Source organism: Centroberyx affinis, unplaced genomic scaffold, assembly GCF_046629955.1.
Source record: "Centroberyx affinis isolate AG114_WGS23_722 - 3 ecotype Tasmania unplaced genomic scaffold, CSIRO-AGI_Caff_v1 ptg001250l_1, whole genome shotgun sequence".
In the NCBI taxonomy this organism is placed as follows: Eukaryota; Metazoa; Chordata; class Actinopteri; order Beryciformes; family Berycidae; genus Centroberyx; species Centroberyx affinis.
The window spans coordinates 72,946-93,248 of NW_027279761.1; the positions used below are offsets into that span (position 1 = coordinate 72,946).

Genomic DNA, 20,303 nt, shown 5'->3' on the forward strand with positions numbered 1-20,303 from the left:
TCCAATAAAATGAAGGCATGTTTTCCAAATTAAGTTCTTATATTGGAACATGATATGAAATCTAGATTGTGATGTCCACCTGTTGGTTGGGTGAGTAAAGTGCTTATGGAAGATGGCAGCTGCCCCGGAATGGCAAATATTTCCTTAAAAGACCTGATCCTCATATAACCTACATCAGTTTGATGCTATGATGTAGTGTGCATGTATGATATGAAGATTTGTCTCAGGATAAAAGCTGGTAAACTCTATTCTGAAAATAAAAGGGAGCTGGGTTTACCTCTGTTACAGCTTCATACCAGTTTCTTACTTGATACTTAGATGTATTCCATATCACATATTACGAAAATGATGCATATAATTCTGAAAAGTTGATCAAAAACAGACTTGGTTGAATCATGCAGATTTGTTAATATTTTAATATAAGAATGTACAAAATAATGTTACCAGAGATCTTACTTTCAACATAATGAAAATTTTCCCTTTTTATAATCGCAGCTCATCTGAAAACCAAAACACTCTGAAACCTGAATCAGGACTTTCTAGGAAGACAACATCATTACAGGAAAATATATAAAAAGCAAGTTAGTATTTACTGTTTCTCTCATTCACATGAAACAAACACATGAGCCATAAATAAAATACAGCCTGTTACTGAAAAACCAGAAGAACCAGCCATCTAAATGTTGATTTGGTCGATTAATTTGTTAATGAAAACAGACTGAATAAAAATGAATCCATTCAAATAAACATTATAATCAGGGGTGATTTGTTTACACTTTAATACACTGCAATAACCATTTTATCCGAAATACCAATTTTAATAAGTAAGTTAATCTAGTATTGAGGTTTTTTTTAAAAAGCAAGTGAAAAAAATCTGCAAGTGACGTCACCTTAACTAAATCCCAAACCCAAATCTGTGGTGAAGCCTGACACCTAGTGGTGAAAATTAGGCTAATGAACTGGCCATCTGCTATTGGCTGGTCTTTGTGCCAGGTGATGTCACCACCTGTCAGGCTTCAGATTGGGGTTCTGTTCCTCTTTAATACAGACGGAGGGATCTGTCTAATTTCAAGACAGTGTCACATGTTTCAAGAAATTTCTTGAACCAATTGAAACAGTATTGAAAACAAGACAAATTATTTCACCTGGCAGCTTTTTTACTTCAGAAAATAGATTTAAAGACTCAATAAGAGATTAAAGGATTTATTCAAATGGAGGCTTTACAGTGCAGTGGACAGATAACATTTTATTTTCTTTCACATTTGCTCTGAAATGTAAAGGTTACCGTCCCATTGTATCCCTCAAATCACTTCCTGATTATAATCACAGAAGAAGACATATGACCTGCAGCATAATGAGAAAGAAGAGAAGAAGACGTTTCATTATGAATTTACACCAAACATTTCATCCCACATTAGAGTTTTAGTCCTACAAACAGCTCTGAGGCAGAAACAATCTGATTGGTTGAGTTAAACCTCAGTGGGCGGAGCCAAAGAACCACAGTTTTTCAGTGCGCTTTTTCAGCTAGCAAGGGAACATCATTGTCTTTCCTACTGGTCAAAGAACCAGTTGTACCAGACAATGAGGCTGAATGGCTAATATCGTTAATTTCATTATTAGCCTACATCATAACTAGCTATAGGCTAGTATGGCTAGTTTGAACTTGAAGGTCAGCTAGCTAACTAGCTAACCTAGATAACTTAGTATGACTGTATTTTTTCAGACAAACTTTTTCACTGGGCTTCAGTCTAATGTTTGCCTGGGTCCAGACCTTTGAATCCGCCCACTCCACCGAGTTGACTGATTCTGGTCTGGCATCGTGACATGAAACAGCGGTTTCTCGGTTGAAAAATGATCGGTCCAATGAGCGCTGGGGGGGGGACTAACGATTAGCCAATCAGAGCCACGGGCGGGACTAACGCCGCTGTCAAGCTGTTGTCAAGCTGTGCACCGGAACCAAGGAGGAGGAATAACAACAATGGAGACGCTACAGACAAGATAGACGCTGCTATCCAGGCTGATCTAAATCCATTAAAAGTACCAATTACTTTGAAATCCGAAATACTTTGTTTTTTTGTTGTTGTCAAAGATGCTCTATCCTTTCTGAACCGTCTCTGGTGTTGTCATGGCTACGCATCAGTGTCGACTGAAAATGACGTTAGATTCAGGCGGATACGTCGGTCTCTAGTGATTGGTTAGGGAAAATCGAATCCCCCTCCCCCACGGAAATGGGTTAGAGTGGAGGCAGTGTCAGACTGAAGATGGAAATGGAGTGGAACGAGTTGACAATTCTGTCTCATATCAGGCAAGTCTAATGTTTATTAGCAAGAAAAATTGTGGTTCTTTGGCTCCGCCCACTGAGGTTTAACTCGACCAATCAGACTGTTTCTGCCTCCAGAGCGGCTCTGAAATGTTTGTAGAGCTAAACTCCAGTCTGTTCAATGATCCCAGACAACAGTCCTGCAGTCAAGAGCGATGCAGATGAGCTGCAGCTGCTGTTTCAGGTCAGTCTGCAGCGTACGGCGGCTGCTTTGGACAAAATACATCTGGGGACTCGTTTAGAAAAAGTTCTTAGGAGCAAAGTTTTGTGCTTGCGACCAAATACGAGCAAAAGTTGTGATTTTAAGAAAAACTGATGTTGCCAAAATCAGAGCATTCAGTGCTTTAACCAGTTTTCTCAAATTTTGCTTTTGATCTGTCAATCATTATCCAAGATATGACTTCTATTGCCTCAATGTCAGTTTCATTTGTTTTTATATCTATATTTTTATCAGACTTTTCACTCAGTGGAATCAAGGATAAAGTTGAAGAACGTTTTATAAAGGAGTTCACACAGGAACAGAAAATTAGATTTGAATTCTTTGTTTCCCGGATCTTCTCACAGCTGGTAAACAGGCAGAAGCCACATGGAGAGTTCAATTCTCCAGTTAATAAACAGCCATGAGAAAATAAAATCTGTGGCACAAAGAGTTAAACATGATGTTTTCTATTCTTGTTCAGTACAGCCGTAGTTCTGTCTAATACTGCAATATATATATATCAAAGGGGACACACACATCATGTGAAACAGTGTGTATGTGTCAGTCCATAGTGTGTATGTCTGTGGATGTGTGCATGTGTGTAATGTAGAGTGTGTGTGTGTGTGTGTGTGTGTGTGTGTGTGTACATGCCTCTGTGAGCGGACCTGCATGTGTGTTTTCGTAGCCTACATACATCATGTGCTTTTGTGTGCATTTGTTTGTGGACTTTGTACATTCATGTGTATGTGTACATGTGTATGTTCAAGTACATTTGTGTGTGTGTGTGTGTGTGTGTGTGTGTGTGTGTTAGGAGTAGAAGGTCAGGACACTCTGGTGGTTTCCTCGCACCAGCAGCAGAGGCGGCAGGTCTTTGGACAGAGTCTCCAGCCAACACATGTAGAGAGAGCTGGACACTGTGCCTTTCCTCGCCAATGGCATGCTCCTGAGAGAGAGAGAGAGAGAGAGGGAGAGAGGGGGAGAGAGAGAGAGAGAGAGAGAGGGAGAGAGGGGGAGAGAGAGAGAGGGAGAGAGAGATTGTTATTAACGATTATTTGCCAAATAAAACAAAAACCAGACAAAAACAAAGGTATGACAGTGTCAGCACAACATAACAATATGAACCTTCAGCCTTCAGCATCATTATTCAAAAACACCATCAAAGTGAAAAGGAGCCTGAAAGAGAGATATTTAGGGTGAAATCATGTTTTTGGTTTTCTTTGGTCCAAACCGTAAAAGTTTATTTTGTTGCATTTTTGTATTTGGACAGTTGAACATCACACTGTCCAATTACAAACCAACCAGGACCGGAAACAAAAGTCACGCACTATAGTAGTTTGTTTATTGGACAGAGTTTTGGTCACCTGACCAAGAGAGTCAAAGCAAATCTGACTCCACTTCCTGTAACTTTATCTAACCTGATGGACTTGTCTGTCTCTTCTTCTGTGGTGTTCATACCAGTTAAGACCACATGAAGAAATAGCTGAATATGAGCATCAGTCCAGGCCTAGTGGATGAAATTCAACTTGGTTGCTAAGAGTTAACCCTAACCCATGTTGAGCAATTTGCGTAATTAGCATAATTAGCTCATTATCAAGTAAAATAAAGAACAAAATCAAAAATCGTCACAGACTTCCCAGAGTAAGTTTATTTTAATGGTAATGTACTGCATAGTGCATATAAAATATAAGAGAACATTTCTAGCCTCATTGTTATGCCTTTATTAGCATAATCATTAATAACAACACCATATTTAATGAAAAATGTGAAAATTCAAAAATGCTCAAAAATTGGCCCAAGTTAGCTCATTTGAAAGGAAAGGAGCATGCCATTGGCGAGGTAAGGCATGTAGATTGTAACAAAAATCCAACCATTTACATAAGTTTCTAAGTTAACTAGAAGCAAAATTATAGCCATTTCCAATTTTTGGCAATTAATTAGCTCATTATGCTAATTACTCAAATTGCCCAACATGTAACTCTTAGCAACCAAGCTTAATCTCATCTGCTAAGCCTATAGATGACATTTTAATCATAAAAGTTCATAGGAAACAACATTGCTGGGTTTCATATAGGCCATATAGGGGTTTCCAGTAGACTGTCTAAATTTCTCTCTGTTTTAATGTTGATGTTCAGCAGGAAACAGAAACCTGATTCAGTTTGTTTCAGACAGAGTTGAAGACTCTTACATGACGATGAGCTTGGCGGTGCTGGAGTGTTCCTTCAGCAGCTCGTTCAGCCGGATCTGACGGTTCGTCTGAAAGTCACACATAATGTTAATATAAACAGTGATGATGCTCATCATCATCATCATCACCCCTCAACACACTGCAGGGTTTCAAACACCGCACAGCGAGAAGATCACATATGAACCTTCCTGTGATGTTTTGTGCAGAAGAGGATTAGGGCCACATGTGAAAAATGTATTTGAGTTCTAAGATTAATCTCAGAAGTTTAAAGTCAGAATTATGAGTGACTTTAAATTCAGACTTTAGAGACTTTGAATTCTGACTTTATGCTGAGATTAAGCTCATAACTCAAATGTTTCACATGTGGCCCTAATCCTCTTCTGTAGTTTTGAGCTCCTTTTGTGCTTAGGGATGAAATTTTATTTTGTGACTGGTTAAGAAGGCATCATACAAAGAGCTGCACAGTGACATCAATTAATTAGTAGTTACATTAATACTTCTTAAAACCCATTTTTATAGACTTGCTTTTATGTGATGTCGTCTTTTTATCGTCTTTTTATCTTTTATCAGCTTTTTATCGTCTTTCTATTGTCTTTTTACATCTTTTATCTTTTATCTTAACTATCTTAATTTTATCTTACTTTTATTCTATTATTTTATTTATTTTGGTTTTCATCCTACGCTTATACCACTATTTACTTGAATGTTTGCTCTTTTCCACCTCTGTCCTCCTATGAATTGAATTTAATCCCTGTTTATTATTGTTTATTTATTTATTGTATTCTACTTTTATTTTGTCTGTCAAAGCACTTTGTAAACTCTGTTTTTAAAGGTGCTATATAAATAAAATAAATAAATCCGAGCCAGTGTTTCAGCCAGTGTTTTCTTTCCTGTTGTTCATGGTTCTAATACTAACGGCTAGTTCTGATTGGTCAGAGACGCTGACATCACTGACCTTGGCCTTGTAGAGCTCCAGCTCGTTGTCGGTGATCCTCCAGGGCTCCTGGGCCTTCAGCCGCTCCGCCGCCTCCTGCTCCATGTCGTCTTCCTTCAGCCTGTACGGCTCGATCAGCTCCTTGAAGCTCAGCTTACTGCAGAACACAGGAACACATCAGAGTCTACTGCAGAACGCAGGAACACATCAGTCCTGCAGAACACAGGAACACATCAGAGTCTACTGCAGAACACAGGAACACATCAGAGTCTACTGCAGAACACAGGAACACATCAGAGTCTACTGCAGAACACAGGAACACATCAGAGTCTACTGCAGAACACAGGAACACATCAGAGTCTACTGCAGAACACAGGAACACATCAGTCCTGCAGAACACAGGAACACATCAGAGTCTACTGCAGAACACAGGAACACATCAGAGTCTACTGCAGAACACAGGAACACATCAGAGTCTACTGCAGAACACAGGAACACATCAGTCCTGCAGAACACAGGAACACATCAGAGTCTACTGCAGAACGCAGGAACACATCAGTCCTGCAGAACACAGGAACACATCAGAGTCTACTGCAGAACACAGGAACACATCAGTCCTGCAGAACACAGGAACACATCAGAGTCTACTGCAGAACACAGGAACACATCAGTACTGCAGCAGGATGATCGGCTCCAGACTCTCTGCTGCTAAATATATGAAGAGTTTCATTACTAAAATACTACTTATCCATTTTGGAAATGGATCATTGCCTTCATCACTGAACCTCTCTAACACAGAATTGAATCGAATTGAATCTACTGGAGTAAAACTGAACTGAATTGAACTGGAATGAACAGGATGGACTAGATCAGACTCAATCTCTGAACCCATCGTCTATCGGTCTGACGATGATTAGACTCTGGGGGTGACGGCCAATATTTCGGGGTTTCCGGTGCAGCCAGCGGACATCCGGGCCAAGACTTCCTCTTCCGTGCGTTTCTCCACACAATACACAAACATCGATACTTTTTGTAGGTGTTTTAGGTCCAGACGATATTTCAGCTAATCTCTGTAAACAGATATCTGCATATGAGACGTCGTCTCTCAACTCCGACTCCATTCTCAAGTTACTAATCGGACTGTAAACAATGACCGGCACACGGAAGAGGAAGTCTTGGCCCAGATGTCCGCTGGCTACACCGGAAACCCCCAAATATTGGCCGTCGCCCCCAGAGTCTAATCGTCATCAGACCGATAGACGATGGGTTCCGAGATTGGCTCAGACTGGACCGGACGAAACTGAAGTGAACTGAACCGACATCGGAGCTCTTACTTGTGTTTCTTGGGTTTGGTGTTGATGTCTCCCAGAACGTTGATGTCAGAGAAGTCGATCCTGAAGCGGCTCAGCAGAGTGGCCATGCTGCCGACAGGAGGAGCACAGGACAGCACAGTCAGTTCACAGACAGAAAGCTCTCCAGTCTGTAATGAGGTAGGATCTAGAAGCTTTACTGCATCAACAGCGCTCAGGAGAAGCAGACAGGTAAACAGGAAGTGAGAAGCAGACAGGTAAACAGGAAGTGACTCACGCTCGGCGGTCATGGTCGATGCGGTTTATCTTCCCTCCGATGAAGACGCGGATCCTGCAGTCGCCCCACTTCTTCTTATTGGTCAACAGGTACGGAATCAGCAGAGTCAGACCTGAAAAAAAGTAAATGTTTTATTTCTTTCCTTTTCTTTCTCTTCTCTCAGCAGAATGGGCCAAACCTCTTGACTGCAGAGTGATATGATTAGATGTGAAACAGCAGAATGCTTTCATTGGCCAATCAGAATTGAGTATTCAATAAAGCTCTGTACTAATTGGGCATTCATGTGCTATCGGATATATCGGAAAAACGACTTTCCTAATTGGAAATTTCACATGAACGCCTTTCAAAGTCAGATGATGAAGTCGGAAACTCTTTTCGCTACCTGAGTTTCCGAGTTCTGAAGCAACAGTGACCTTTAACCTTCTCAACAAGGCGAAAAAAAACGGTTTTGTGTCAGTCAACAGGAAGAAAACACTTTTATACACCTGAACCTTGTAGTTAGACTAACATTTGTTTTAATTAATTTTGTCTAATTAGCTTGTTAAGCTGCAGGACGGCCATGTTTGTTTATCGTTTTTCTTCTGACACATGAAAGCAACGCTGTCCAGCAGCCGACCGGGAAGTCCTGGATGACGAACTTTCCCAGCAGAACTTGAACACACCATAAATACCAGTACAGTGATGTGAGCTCACCTCCGTCGTCAAACAGCCACCAGACGTCGATGGTTCCTTTGCCTTGTTTCTTTTTGAACTGCTGGCTGTTCTCCAGCAGACGCTGGTCTGCCAGACTGAGAGGAGACTTGGTCTCTGCAGGACAGACAGAGAGAGAGGGACAGACAGAGAGAGAGAGAGAGACAGACAGACAGAGAGAGAGACAGACAGAGAGAGAGAGGGACAGACAGACAGACAGTTTTAGTTTTACAGTTTCAGGAGTATTTTTACCATCAGACACATGTGTCGTCCTGAATCAAAGCCCTGACACTCTGACAGAGTTGGTCTCATGTTGGAGCCACTTTTAAGATATGATCCATTACAGATAAGTATTTTATTTCTCAAAATGAAGACCACATTTCCCACAAACCCTGTTGTTTCCTGTCACCAAGAGGATGTTGCTTCTTGTAATTATAGTGTTACACTAATGTCTAATTATACTGATGTCTCAGAAATACTGTGGTAGTGATTTATTAGTGTTAAAATGCTACATGCAGCACCTTTAATGATTAACAGCTAAAATTGGAATTAATAACACAATCTACATGTATACTCAAACTCAATAATGTAATTCAGTTAGTCAGTGACCTTGACTCTAAAATCAATAGAATATGAAGTTAAAGAGGCAATTTATTTCAGTTTTTTTCAGACATCATTAGCTTTGTTGTTTGTCTGTTTCTTTACTTTGTTTCTTTCTTTCTGTTGCTTTGTTTGTTTTTCCCTTTTTCTTTGTTACTTTTTTCTTTGTTTCTTTTTTGTTACTTTGACTTTCTTTCTTTCTTTCTTTCTTTCTTCTAACCCTAACCCCTCACCTCTCAGTATGAGCGGGCTGCTCTGGTTGCTGGTGGTTTTGGATGGACAGGAGTCGGAGTCGGAGTCTTTAGTCACCATAACCACAACCTCCTTCACACCTGCTGGCTTCTCCTGAGACGACAGCAGCTCGTCTGGCAGAGAGACAGAGAGAGAGACAGGGAGACAGAGTGATAAACAGACAGATACAGCAGATGCTGTAGATCTATATACAGATGGATAGACTGACAGATACAGCAGATAGATCTATATACAGGTGGACAGACAGACCTTGTCCCTGGATGTGGGAGATGTCCAGTCCGTCCTGCAGGCGGAGGATCACCACTCCAAACTGCAGGTCAAACGCATCGCTGGAACAAGGAGCATTCAGTTCAATTCAAAACTTTATTGTCCCGCAAAGGAAATCTGGTGTGCAGACAGTTTACACACACACACAAAAATGAAGTGATAAGATGATGCTGATCTACTATTCTATGCATCATTTTACAGGATATTACAGAACAAGCTTTTATGAAAAGGAATTATTCACTTTTATATAAGGTCTCATGGAGAAGATCTCTGTCCAGACCATGCACTCTGAACACCGGTGTCCCTCAGGGCTCAATCCTGGGGCCCCTGCTGTTCTCTCTGTACACTAAATCCCTCGGCCATGTGACCTCCTCTCATGGCTTCCCCTGTCACTGCTATGCTGATGACACTCAACCCTACCTCTCCTTCCCCTCTCAGAAACACAAATTGATGGGTGCATCTCCGCATGTCTTAAAGTTATTAGTACTTGGATGTCTGTGCACCACCTCAAGCACCTCAAACCACCTCTGACGTAAACTATGGGCAAACTATAATCTCTGTTTTATCAGTCTGATACTACTTACTATAATGCATACTACAAATTTATATAAGAGCTTAATAATATCTTGAAAAGTTGGGTAAAATTTCCCAAAATAAAAAGGTAAAATATGTTTCCCCAAATAAAAAGGTAGGTAAACTCTGTTTCCCAAACCTGTTTGCCAAAATAAAAAGGTGGGTAAACAAATTTCAGTCAGGTCAACCCTCAACTCCATCCCTGTGTAAACCTGTTAGCTCTTTATTTGAGTTGGCATCAGTTCTTACTGTATGGTGTTGACGTAGCTCTCCACGTCTCTCATCTCTCCCTCGCTCCAGTTGTTCTTGAAGCCCATGACCAACGTGTTTGGCTTCAGCCGGCCCAGACCGGTGGCCTGCAGACACCAGCAGGACACAGGAGGGAACACAGTCCGGTCAGTGCAGTGGTCAGCGGCGGCCATGTTGGCTCCAAAGCATACATGCTTTTTTATATAGCTGATATTCTGGATGTTCTTCGTCTTTTTCCCTATCATCGATCGATCACCTATCTATTCCTGTATCTATAGCATACATGTGAGCTCATAAATATGAATTACCTTCCAACTTAAGACGAGACTTTATACTTTGTTACTTTGCACAGTAACAAAACAGAGTGATGAAGCACAAAATGAAGAAAAATTACTAATTTGTTTACGTGAGAGAAGCTTATAAAGCATCTCACTTCAAAACAAAAGAAACAAATGATGAAAAGCAAAAACACAAGTGGAATCTAAATGACAACAGAGAGATAAACAGACGAACAACAAGACGGATGGAGGGAAATATAAGAGTCTTGATGTGGAAAGTGAAATCCAAGGGGAAATCAGAGTGTCAGTGAGCAGGAGGCGGTGAGCGTTCAGACACATTTAAAGATCATTTGTGTGCTGCGTTGCTGCGGGGAAACATGCAGCAGTCTGGCTCATCAGACGGGTTTCAGACAGTTAGTAGATGAAGATTTAATGATAATGTGGATTTAACAGTTCTACAGTGGAAATCTGTATCTGATGGAGAACAGATCTGGGAAGGTGTAGGCTGTTGGAGCTTCTGGGGAAAACAATGAGTTATTGAACACGTCATTTACTTTTTATACCTAAGGTAAATTTAATATCAAAACCTGCCACAGCGGCAGCCTAAAGTTCCTGCTGAGGTGCTCTTGAGCAAGGCAGCTGTAAGGTTTGAATGTGTGAAACTGAATGAATGTGAAGTAGGATGGTGCTGAAATACAGCATGCATGCTCAACACACCTTCCCTGGATCAATAAAGGATTAAACTAGAAGGAACTTGGAGAGCGCAAACCCCTGCCAACGCTGAACAATCCTCCAATGTGTTGTTACACCCAAACACATCATCATTCCTAACCAGCAAATTCTGAGTTAAATTGATTCCTTCACCCTGCATCCTTTGGATTGGAATCAAGTCTTTTTCTCCTTTAGTTTCATGGTTATGGCTAAAAAACGATAATTGTCTGATGGCAGAAATCCCAGATCCGGATCACCACCAAAATCAAATTATTTTTTCCTCGACCCAAAGCCGATCTGTCCACCAAATTTCATGGAAACCCAATCATACGTTTCTGAGATGTCCTGCTGACAGACAGACAAACTGGAAGTATTTTTGTTGAAGCTGACAGGCGTTGAGTTTAAAAGCAGCAGAGTGTTTGTACCTGCAGCAGGAACTGCGTCCCGTGCCTCAGGCTGTCAGACAGGACCGGAGTGTAAAAGGCCTTGATGCGTTTCTTATGCAGCCAGCGCTGGCAGCGGGTGTGATCCTGAGCCAGCTCCTTAAAGTTCGGCCTGCGGGAAACCTGAAACAGAGAGAAGCTGGTGAGGAAACATAAGGTCCATGTTTCAGCGATCTAAAACATCAGCTGTAAACTTCAGGTTTTGGTGTCAGTCCCTCAGAATCAAAGAGCGAGGGCTTCTTTCTAGAGCCGCCATTTTGCACCAAGAGACGTTCAACAATCATACAGGGAGAAATCCATCGTAGAAGAGGAGAGAGACCAGTTTCTCCACCCACAGGAGCAGGAGAGAGACCTGGGGTCCGTTTCACAAAGCAGGTTTAGTGAAAACTCTGAGTCTGTTAACCCTGAACTGAGGGAAACTCAGAGTTTCCTATCTCAGAGTAGATCAACTCAGAGTTCAGGGTTAGACTCAGAGTTTGTTGAACCTGCTTTGTGAAACGGACCCCAGAATGCACTGCAGCAGAGAGACAGGTTGGGGTTTGAGGAAGGGGTGCGAGGCATTCTGGGAAACGTGTGAAATCACTAACTGCAGTAGAAGAAGACGAGGCAGGCTGACAGTAAATGACAATACTTCATCACAAAATAACTCCTGGAATGAGTTGAACATCACAGACTGATAAGATGTAACAGTGTGAGAGGATCAGAGGGGATTTTCCCTTTAAATCTTAATCATCTGTACTCACAGTCCTGACGTGGCCGCAGACCATGAGGCCGACGTTCTTGGTGAAGGAATGAACCAGGTGAAGCAGAGCGGGACGAGAGTTTGGATAGCCAGTCAGCACCAAACACTGCGGTCTGCAAGAATTACATTTAAATACTTAGAATTATGACAGTTATTACTACAGGGTTCCCACACTCAGCTGGACATCAAACTGTCCGCCAACATCTCATCCATATTCTGTATCTCCTTGTTTCAACGCTTCACTGAAGCTCCAGCTGCTTATATCGAGTGAAATATTCAAACCCAAGATGCAATTTTTTGTTTGCTGCTCCATTACATCAAATGGAAAAATCTCGATGTCTTGTGCTTCATTTTCTCCACATTTCCCTGTAACTCAGCCTGACATGTTTGGTATCTTTGGAAACCTTGGGATCTGGACTAGAATTTAAAATAAAGTTCTGTGGGTTTGAACAAAGCTCGGCTGTGAAACATGTTTGTAATGATGGTCCTGCATGAGGGACCTCAGGGTAGAAGTGGTTTTAAGGATTTTTCAATTACTTTCAAGCTCTTGTTTGGTGAGATTCAAGGTCTCAAAACTGTCATGTTTGGCAGTAAGACATGACATTGGTCAAAATAAAAATCATAGTCTTATTTTTTACTCCTGATCGTGTCAAATAAATCATGGTGAAATCCTTGATTTAAAACTGCTGCTATATCAACACACAAAAATCCAACAGGATGTGAGGTGTTGATCCTTGGATATTGATGAATTTGGGTGCGATACTTTACTTTCAAGGCTATCAAGGCTATTCATTTTCAAAAACTTACTGATTTCGTTATATAGTCCTTATTTCACTTTTTTCACTTTCAATGATTTTCCAGGCCTGTGGAAACCTTGTTATTATCATGATCATAAGGTATAAATGTATAAAGAGTTAAAACACCAAACACTGCAGTCTAGAGGAGAGGAAGAAAGTTACTTATAGTTATAAGGATCATAATGTATCAATAATATTGACAGTTAGGATAGCAGATCATCGCCAAACACTGCACTTTACAGGAGAGGAATATGCATGCAGTGGGAATGGAACCTCTAACCCCGAATCTAAGTGAGAATCAAACCCACCACCTCACCTGAAGTTTTTAACATGGTCTTCTACTCCGGTGAGGTGCAGAGCGTGAGTCAGAGCCTGGTTGTAGATCAGAGCCTGAGTGGACGAACCCCAGTTCACATCTACAGGAAACAATACAGCAACACACACTGAGTTAGAGAACAGTAGAATAAAGTAGAATCGATAAGCCCTAACCATGTGGAGCAAGAAACAAACCGTTGTGATCGAGATACTTGAGATATGCAGTTTATTTGGTCAGTGGATACTCTGGGATAGTACAGTACATGTATGTGTTCACTGTGTACATTGTAAGTGTGGCGTATTGAATTTCAGTGCGGCTTTTGAAAGTATGCTGAAGTGCGATTTAAAGAGTAACTAAACTAAACCCCAAACCCAAACCTGTGTGAAGCCTGACATGCTGCAAGCATGCTACTGAAAATTTTATCTGCTATTGGCTGACCTTTGTTGCCAGGAGAAGGTGACATCATCTGGCACCAAAGATCAGCCAACAGCAGATGGCCATTTCAGCAGCATGCTTCTTTACCGTGAGATATCAGGTTTTACACAGATTTGGATTTGGGGTTTGGGGTTTCTCTTTAATGACATGAATTCAAAGTATTCTTAAGTGGAATATTTTACTACAAAGGTATTAAAACGTATGCACTCACATTACTTGTAAAGTGCTAAAAGCGGGTTAAAGGGTCCACCACATGGCATGCACATAGGAAGAACTGTTGACATAGCAGAATAAGAGACATACTGTATGTGTGTGTGTGTGTGTGTGTGTGTGTGTGTGTGTGTGTGTGTGTGTGTGTGTGTGTACCAGGCTTCTTGTAGCTGACGTAGATGTAGAGAGCGAGGACGATGAGCAGGGTGACCAGCGCCGCCCACCAGTTGATCACAAACATCACCACACAGCACAGCACCGCCCCCACCAGGGACACCCACTTGTTGTAGTACTTGAAGCTGGGGCGCCACCCTGGGGTGACACACAGGGGCATGATGTGATATATAGAGAAAGAGAAGAACCCCCCACCCACCCAGTGTTTTTGAGTGTTTTTGTTTCTGGCTGCTTCACCTAAAACTCTTATCCCAGACGGGCGACGGAGGTGGAGAATATTCCTCCACAACCACTTCTTCCATATCTCATTGATATTCAAGTAAGCCCCTCCCACTAACGCTTCCCGCACTAACTTTCTGTTTCATTCAGAAATAACTCAATACACAGAAGCAAATCACGCTCTCCATGCCGCTTCATGAGGTCTTTAAACAAATATTAGTTAGCTAACTTTTGCTCTGAAAAACTGTGGTTCTTTGGCTCCGCCCATTTGAGCTTTAACTCAACCAGTGAGATTATTTCTGCTTCTGAGAAATGTTTCTATAACTAAAACTACAATCTGCAAACTGGACTTTGAACATTGTTGGCAAAAAAATTGCAAAATTTCCCATCTACATCGCCACAAATAGTCCTGATAATTTGTGGCCATATAGGTGCAGATGTAGTGACAGATAAACCGCCTGAACTCACACATTTCTGTTTCCATGTAGAATACAGTCTACCCATGTTTTTAGATAGTATAAATTCAAAGGCATTAAAAAATCCTGTACCTTTGTCGTGTCAAACGTGATGTATATGGACATATTTCTACAAACATCGCTGCATGTAGGAATGAGAGTGATGTCACTTCCTGTTTTACCTGGGGAGTTGGCCAGAGAGGCGTGGAAGACGGAGAAGTTGATGAGAGCGTAGGAGGCCAGGAAGAAGTTGGAGATGATGGGAGCGATGATGTTCAACTCCGCTGAGAGAGGAACACCAGACAGGCTCAGAATTCAAGAATACTGCTTTCCTGTAGTGTTGGCGATCTAGAAATGTATTTTTTTTCTACTGCTGTGATCAGTCTAAGTGAACTAAAGGCCTAAATGTAAATGTTGAAGTCTGTGATTGGCTGGAGCAGCAGTGATGCGTACAGCAGCCTACCAATGAGGATGAAGGCGAGGCCGATGCAGAAGGTCAGGACGTAACCACGCAGAGGCTCGTTGTTTTTCCCATAACCCTTTGCAAACACGCCCAGCCCCGGGTAGATGTTGTCCTTACACAGAGCCTGGAATGACAACAGTATTTTGTTTGTTTGTTTGTTTGTTTGTTTGTTTGTTTGTTTGTCGTTCGTTCGTTCATTCGTTCACTTAATCATTCTTTCATTAATTTTTGTTAAGTTCATAATTTGTTGATTCATTTGTTAATTTGTTAATTTGTTAATTTGTTAATTTGTTAATTCATTCATTCATTTGTTCATCCATTTGTTAATTCGTTCATTCATATATTCAATTTGTTAATTTGATAATTTACTGATCATTTTATTAATTTGTTCATTCATTCATTAATTTCTTTATTCAATTTGTTAATTTGTTCATTCATTTGTTAATTTGTTTGTTCATTCATTGATTAATTTGTTCATTTATTTGTCAATTAATTTTCTTTATTTTGTTGTTCAATCATTTGTTAGTTTATTCATTCATTTACTCATTCAGAGATTTTTAATTAATTCCTTCACTTGGTCATTCATTCATTCATTCATTTGTTTATTGTCAGTCTCTACTTGTATCAGTTCTTTATAAAAGCTATCCCAGTCACTGTCTGTCTGTCTGTCTGTCTGTCTCTCTCTCTCTCTGTCTGTCTGTCTGTCTCTCCTCTGTCTGTTTGTCTGTCTCTCTCTCTCTCTGTCTGTCTGTCTGTCTGTCTGTCTCTCCTCTGTCTGTTTGTCTGTCTCTCTCTCTCTCTGTCTGTCTGTCTGTCTGTCTGTCTGTCTCTCTGTCTGTCTGTCTGTCTCTCTCTCTCTCTCTCTCTCTCTCTCTCTGTCTGTCTGTCTGTCTGTCTGTCTGTCTGTCTCTCTCTCTGTCTGTCTGTCTGTCTGTCTGTCTGTTTGTCTGTCTCTCTCTCTCTCTCTCTCTCTCTCTCTCTCTCTCTCTCTCTGTCTCTCTCTCTCTCTCTCTCTGTCTGTCTGTCTGTCTCTCTCTCTGTCTGTCTGTCTGTCTGTCTCTCTCTCTCTCTCTCTGTCTGTCTGTCTGTCTGTCTGTCTGTCTCTCTCTCTCTCTCTCTCTCTCTCTCTCTCTCTCTCTCTCTCTCTGTCTCTCTCTCTCTCTCTGTCTGTCTGTCTCTCTCTCTGTCTGTCTGTCTGTCTGTCTCTCTCTCTCTCTCTCTCTCTCTCTCTCTCTCTCTCTCTCTCTCTCTCTCTCTCTCTCTGTCTGTCTGTCTGTCTGTCTGTCTGTCTGTCTGTCTGTCTGTCTCTCTCTCTCTCTCTCTCTCTCTCTCTCTCTCTCTCTCTCTGTCTGTCTGTCTGTCTGTCTCTCTCTCTCTCTCTCTCTCTCTCTCTCTCTCTCTCTCTCTCTCTCTCTCTCTCTCTCTGTCTGTGAGGTTTTGGGTTTCTGACCTGGAAGACTTTGGGAGCGCTGACCAGCGAGGCGAGAGCCGACGACAGCGTGGCCGAGAAGATTCCTGCTGTGATGAGAGGACCGAACCCCGACACCAGACTCATGACCTGCACACACACACACACACACACACACACACACACACACACACACACACACACACACACACACACACACACACACACACACACACAGAAAGAGAGAGGCAGTTAAGCTGTAATGATGTTGACAGAAAAGATCCCTACCACACTCATGTATATGATATAAACACACATGGATACACACAATGAGCCATAAAAGCAGATCTATTCTCAAAATCTTAACCCTAACCCATTTATAAACTTATCAATATCAATACATTTGAGTCATTATTATTTGGTGATGCATTCACAAGCTGTTTGGCGGACTCTTCTATACAAGGTGTGTTTGGGTGCGTTCACACCTCCAGCTCGTTTTCTTTTGCTTGAACCGTAATGGAAAAGCCGACTTTTTGTATTTGGTTTGTTTAGATTCACACTGACCAATTACGTTAAGTGAACCAGGGCTTGTAAACAGAGGTCACATGACTCACAAGTAGCTTGTTTATTGGTCAGAGTTTTGGTCACCTGACATCCTGCCAGGTTAGAGAGTCCAAACAAATCTGATTCCATTCCAGTCTCTGTAACTTTATCTCAGCATGATTGACAGTTAAAAACATGGTGCAGAGTAGAATCACAATCAGAATCAGATTATTTTCTCCAGGTACATTTTCACATACTAGGAATTGGACTTGGTGAGGTTGTTGCAGTGCGATATACAAGCATATAGACAGACAGACAAGCAGTGATCAAGCTTTACAAATATGCAAAAGCCTGACAATTTAAATATCAAGCATCAGAGACAAAGTAGAAAGAAAGAAGAGATTCCTGAAAAGATATACAGTATATACAATAAATACAATAAGTGTGGTGACTAAGTGGGTTATCGAGGGGCTTTATGCAAGGGCTCAGTAGTAAGTTGCATTTAGTGTCTGACCATAGTACCAAATATGAATAAATAGTGTCACTATACTGTATAGGGAAGACAAATACGATAGATCGTCCCTGTGAGCAGTGGAACAAACCCTCAAGACTGTCAATCTATCAGTCTATCAATCTACTCAAAAAGTTAATAGACACTGTAATTCCTTTTTTATTTAACGAAGATTCATCCTTCCTGAACTGAGTGAAGTGACAGAGAACAGACAGCAGCCCTGCAACCATCCACACAGTTTACATACCAGCATCAGGCGGTAGGAGTTAGTTGTTAGTAGGACAGGAGGCTGGTCAACACTTCTGAGGAGACAGCAGCATGTGAGAAGGCAAGAAATACAAAGGGAGGGTTAGTTTAATGTAACTGAATTTTATAAATACCAAGCTTATTATTGTTAACGAAAACTAACGAAATAACGGAAACTAGGTGTGAAAAAACATTTTCGTTAACTGAAATAAAAATAAAAACTAATGAAAAATGCAAAACTATCATAACCTTGATGAATACACAGGCAGTGAGTTAGTTTTAGTGATTTCTCATTTTAGGCATTTAATTTGTGGCCTAAAATAAGCCTGAAAAACAATGAAACCAGAACAAGGTGTTTCTGTCTGCAGCAGGGGACAAGTTAGTGCGCCATGTCACCAATATCAGTGTCACTGAGCTGTGTGTGTGTGTGTGTGTGTGTGTGTGTGTGTGTGTGTGTGTGTAGGTGGTTGTTGTCAATGCTCTCATTCAGCTCTGGCTCCGGCCAGCGAGAGCCTTGTGACTCAAAACAACAGTCACTATTCTCTCTGCTGCTCTTTGTTTGGGAATAGCTCCGTCTCACACACACACACACACACACACACACACACACACACATCATGGTGCTCACACACATACGCAAGCAAGTGCAGCCGTCTCCTGCCACATTCAGACACACAGGATCAGAACAGGGTCTAAAAAGCAGGATTCACACTACAGGACCAGAACAGAATCTGTCTGTTAACTGGCTTCACTGATGCACCTGATTTCTAGTTTGTGTTGCTGCTCATTAAAGGGGCAATAACTGAGATTTTTACTGCCCCACAAATACAAAATGATCATATTGATTCATAGGGTTGTTGATCAATACAAATGACTCATCGATTATTTGGCCAAGCTGCTGAGATTTCTGGCTTTAAAAACTCACTTTCTGGCTTGTACTCTGTTTTGGAACAAAAACTAGCCACCTATCAGAGTTTCAAGGCACACACAACCCCTTCCCACATCACACACACACACACACACACACACACACGCACACACACACACGCACGCACACACCACCTACTGGTATTTTCAGTGAGCGAGCGACTGGTGCCACAACACATTTCAGCTCTGAAGGCTAAAAAGCCTCGTTCCCGAGCCAAATGATCAAAAGCCAAAGCAGTTTTCTTATTCCAGTATTCATGGTGAGATATCAGCTCTTCACTAGACAATTCTGTTGGATCTCTGCTCTAATTGGCTGGCTTACTCCTCTCTGTGGTGAACATGTGACTTTATTGTGTCAACTACAGGCCACCGTAGCTCGAGGGGAACTTGTTGTAATTCCTATTGGTCACCAGTAAAGAATCAGGTCATAGATTACTTAATGTCTCTTTAAATTTGTTCCAATTTTGTATCATTTTCATTTATCATTATCATTTGTCAATCATTTTGTGAGGTGAGGAGTCATTCTTTTCAAATTGTGTGTATCTCATTTAGAATGAAGCTTTTCAGTTGTTTCAGACTGTCATACCAATCCAATATTGTTTGGATTGAAGCCAATATTTTTGTGATGGTATTCAATATCTTAAATTATAATTATAATTATAATTATAAACATATTTATGCTTAATTGTGTGGAACCTGATGGAATCTGATCAAAATGTCTCATTAGAATCAATGCAGGTTAAGTTCTTTCCATAGATAACCAGTGTAGTTTTGATCAATTCTATAATAAATATGTAATTAATCAAACTGCATCATGTCCATCATATAGGCCACCAAACTTTTCAACTCCTCCCTCAGAGTGTCAGACACTCTGAGTCAATAGACTGGCTCTTGGACTTATTTCACCCCTGTCAGCAGCTTTATAACCCCATAATTTATAATTTATATTTTCAACTGTGCAATACTGATTCTGGTAATAATTTTGTGCAATAATTCAACTGTGCAATAATTTACACTGTTGTATATATTGTAGTATGATGCACATATTTGTACATATTTCTTATTTCTCTTATTTCTATATTATTATTGTGGTTATATATTGTAGTATAATGCACATATTTTACATATTTCTTATTTTCGTAATTTCTATTTTCTTATCATTTCTCTATGCTTATATATATATTTCTCTTCTAGAATGTGAGCAACTGCAACGTAATTTCTCCTCTGGGATCAATAAAGTATTTCTGATTCTGATTCTGATTCTGATATCAGGGGTGAAGCACACTGACTGGTGGATTAAATTACAGGCCGATATGAACCAGACAAATCAGCACTCTGGTCCATCAGTCCGGTCCAGGTCTCGTACCTGGAAGTCGTTCATCAGGCCGTACTGGCAGCCTCCCTCCCTGCAGATGGAGAAGTCGTATCCCAGAGTGCAGGCGGCGTCCGTGCAGTTCACCGTGTCGCTCACCGTGTCGTTGTGGTCACCGGTGGCGTCTCGCACTATACAGGCTCCTGCAGGCCGAGAACATCAACACACACACACACACACACACACACACACATACA

The 20,303-nt window shown here is 41.1% G+C and overlaps 1 protein-coding gene across 5 annotated transcripts in view; it reads right to left on the reverse strand.

The window, feature by feature from the left end:
- Positions 1-3,326: 3,326 nt before the first annotated feature.
- Positions 3,327-20,303, reverse strand: part of slc12a2l (solute carrier family 12 member 2-like) — a 29,964-nt gene continuing 12,987 nt past the window's right edge. Inside the window, exons 10-27 of one of the 5 annotated variants that reach the window (XM_071524939.1) lie at positions 20,101-20,249; positions 16,550-16,657; positions 15,100-15,223; positions 14,819-14,920; positions 13,945-14,100; positions 13,144-13,243; positions 12,032-12,143; positions 11,271-11,411; positions 9,857-9,963; positions 9,017-9,096; positions 8,742-8,880; positions 8,673-8,697; positions 7,919-8,024; positions 7,226-7,337; positions 6,973-7,059; positions 5,660-5,795; positions 4,705-4,772; positions 3,327-3,462 (exon numbers count right to left, since the gene is read on the reverse strand). In XM_071524939.1, coding sequence (XP_071381040.1) covers positions 3,327-3,462; positions 4,705-4,772; positions 5,660-5,795; positions 6,973-7,059; positions 7,226-7,337; positions 7,919-8,024; positions 8,673-8,697; positions 8,742-8,880; positions 9,017-9,096; positions 9,857-9,963; positions 11,271-11,411; positions 12,032-12,143; positions 13,144-13,243; positions 13,945-14,100; positions 14,819-14,920; positions 15,100-15,223; positions 16,550-16,657; positions 20,101-20,249 — 1,988 coding nt within the window. The other 4 variants (XM_071524940.1, XM_071524938.1, XM_071524937.1 and 1 more) reach the window with 4 other exon arrangements.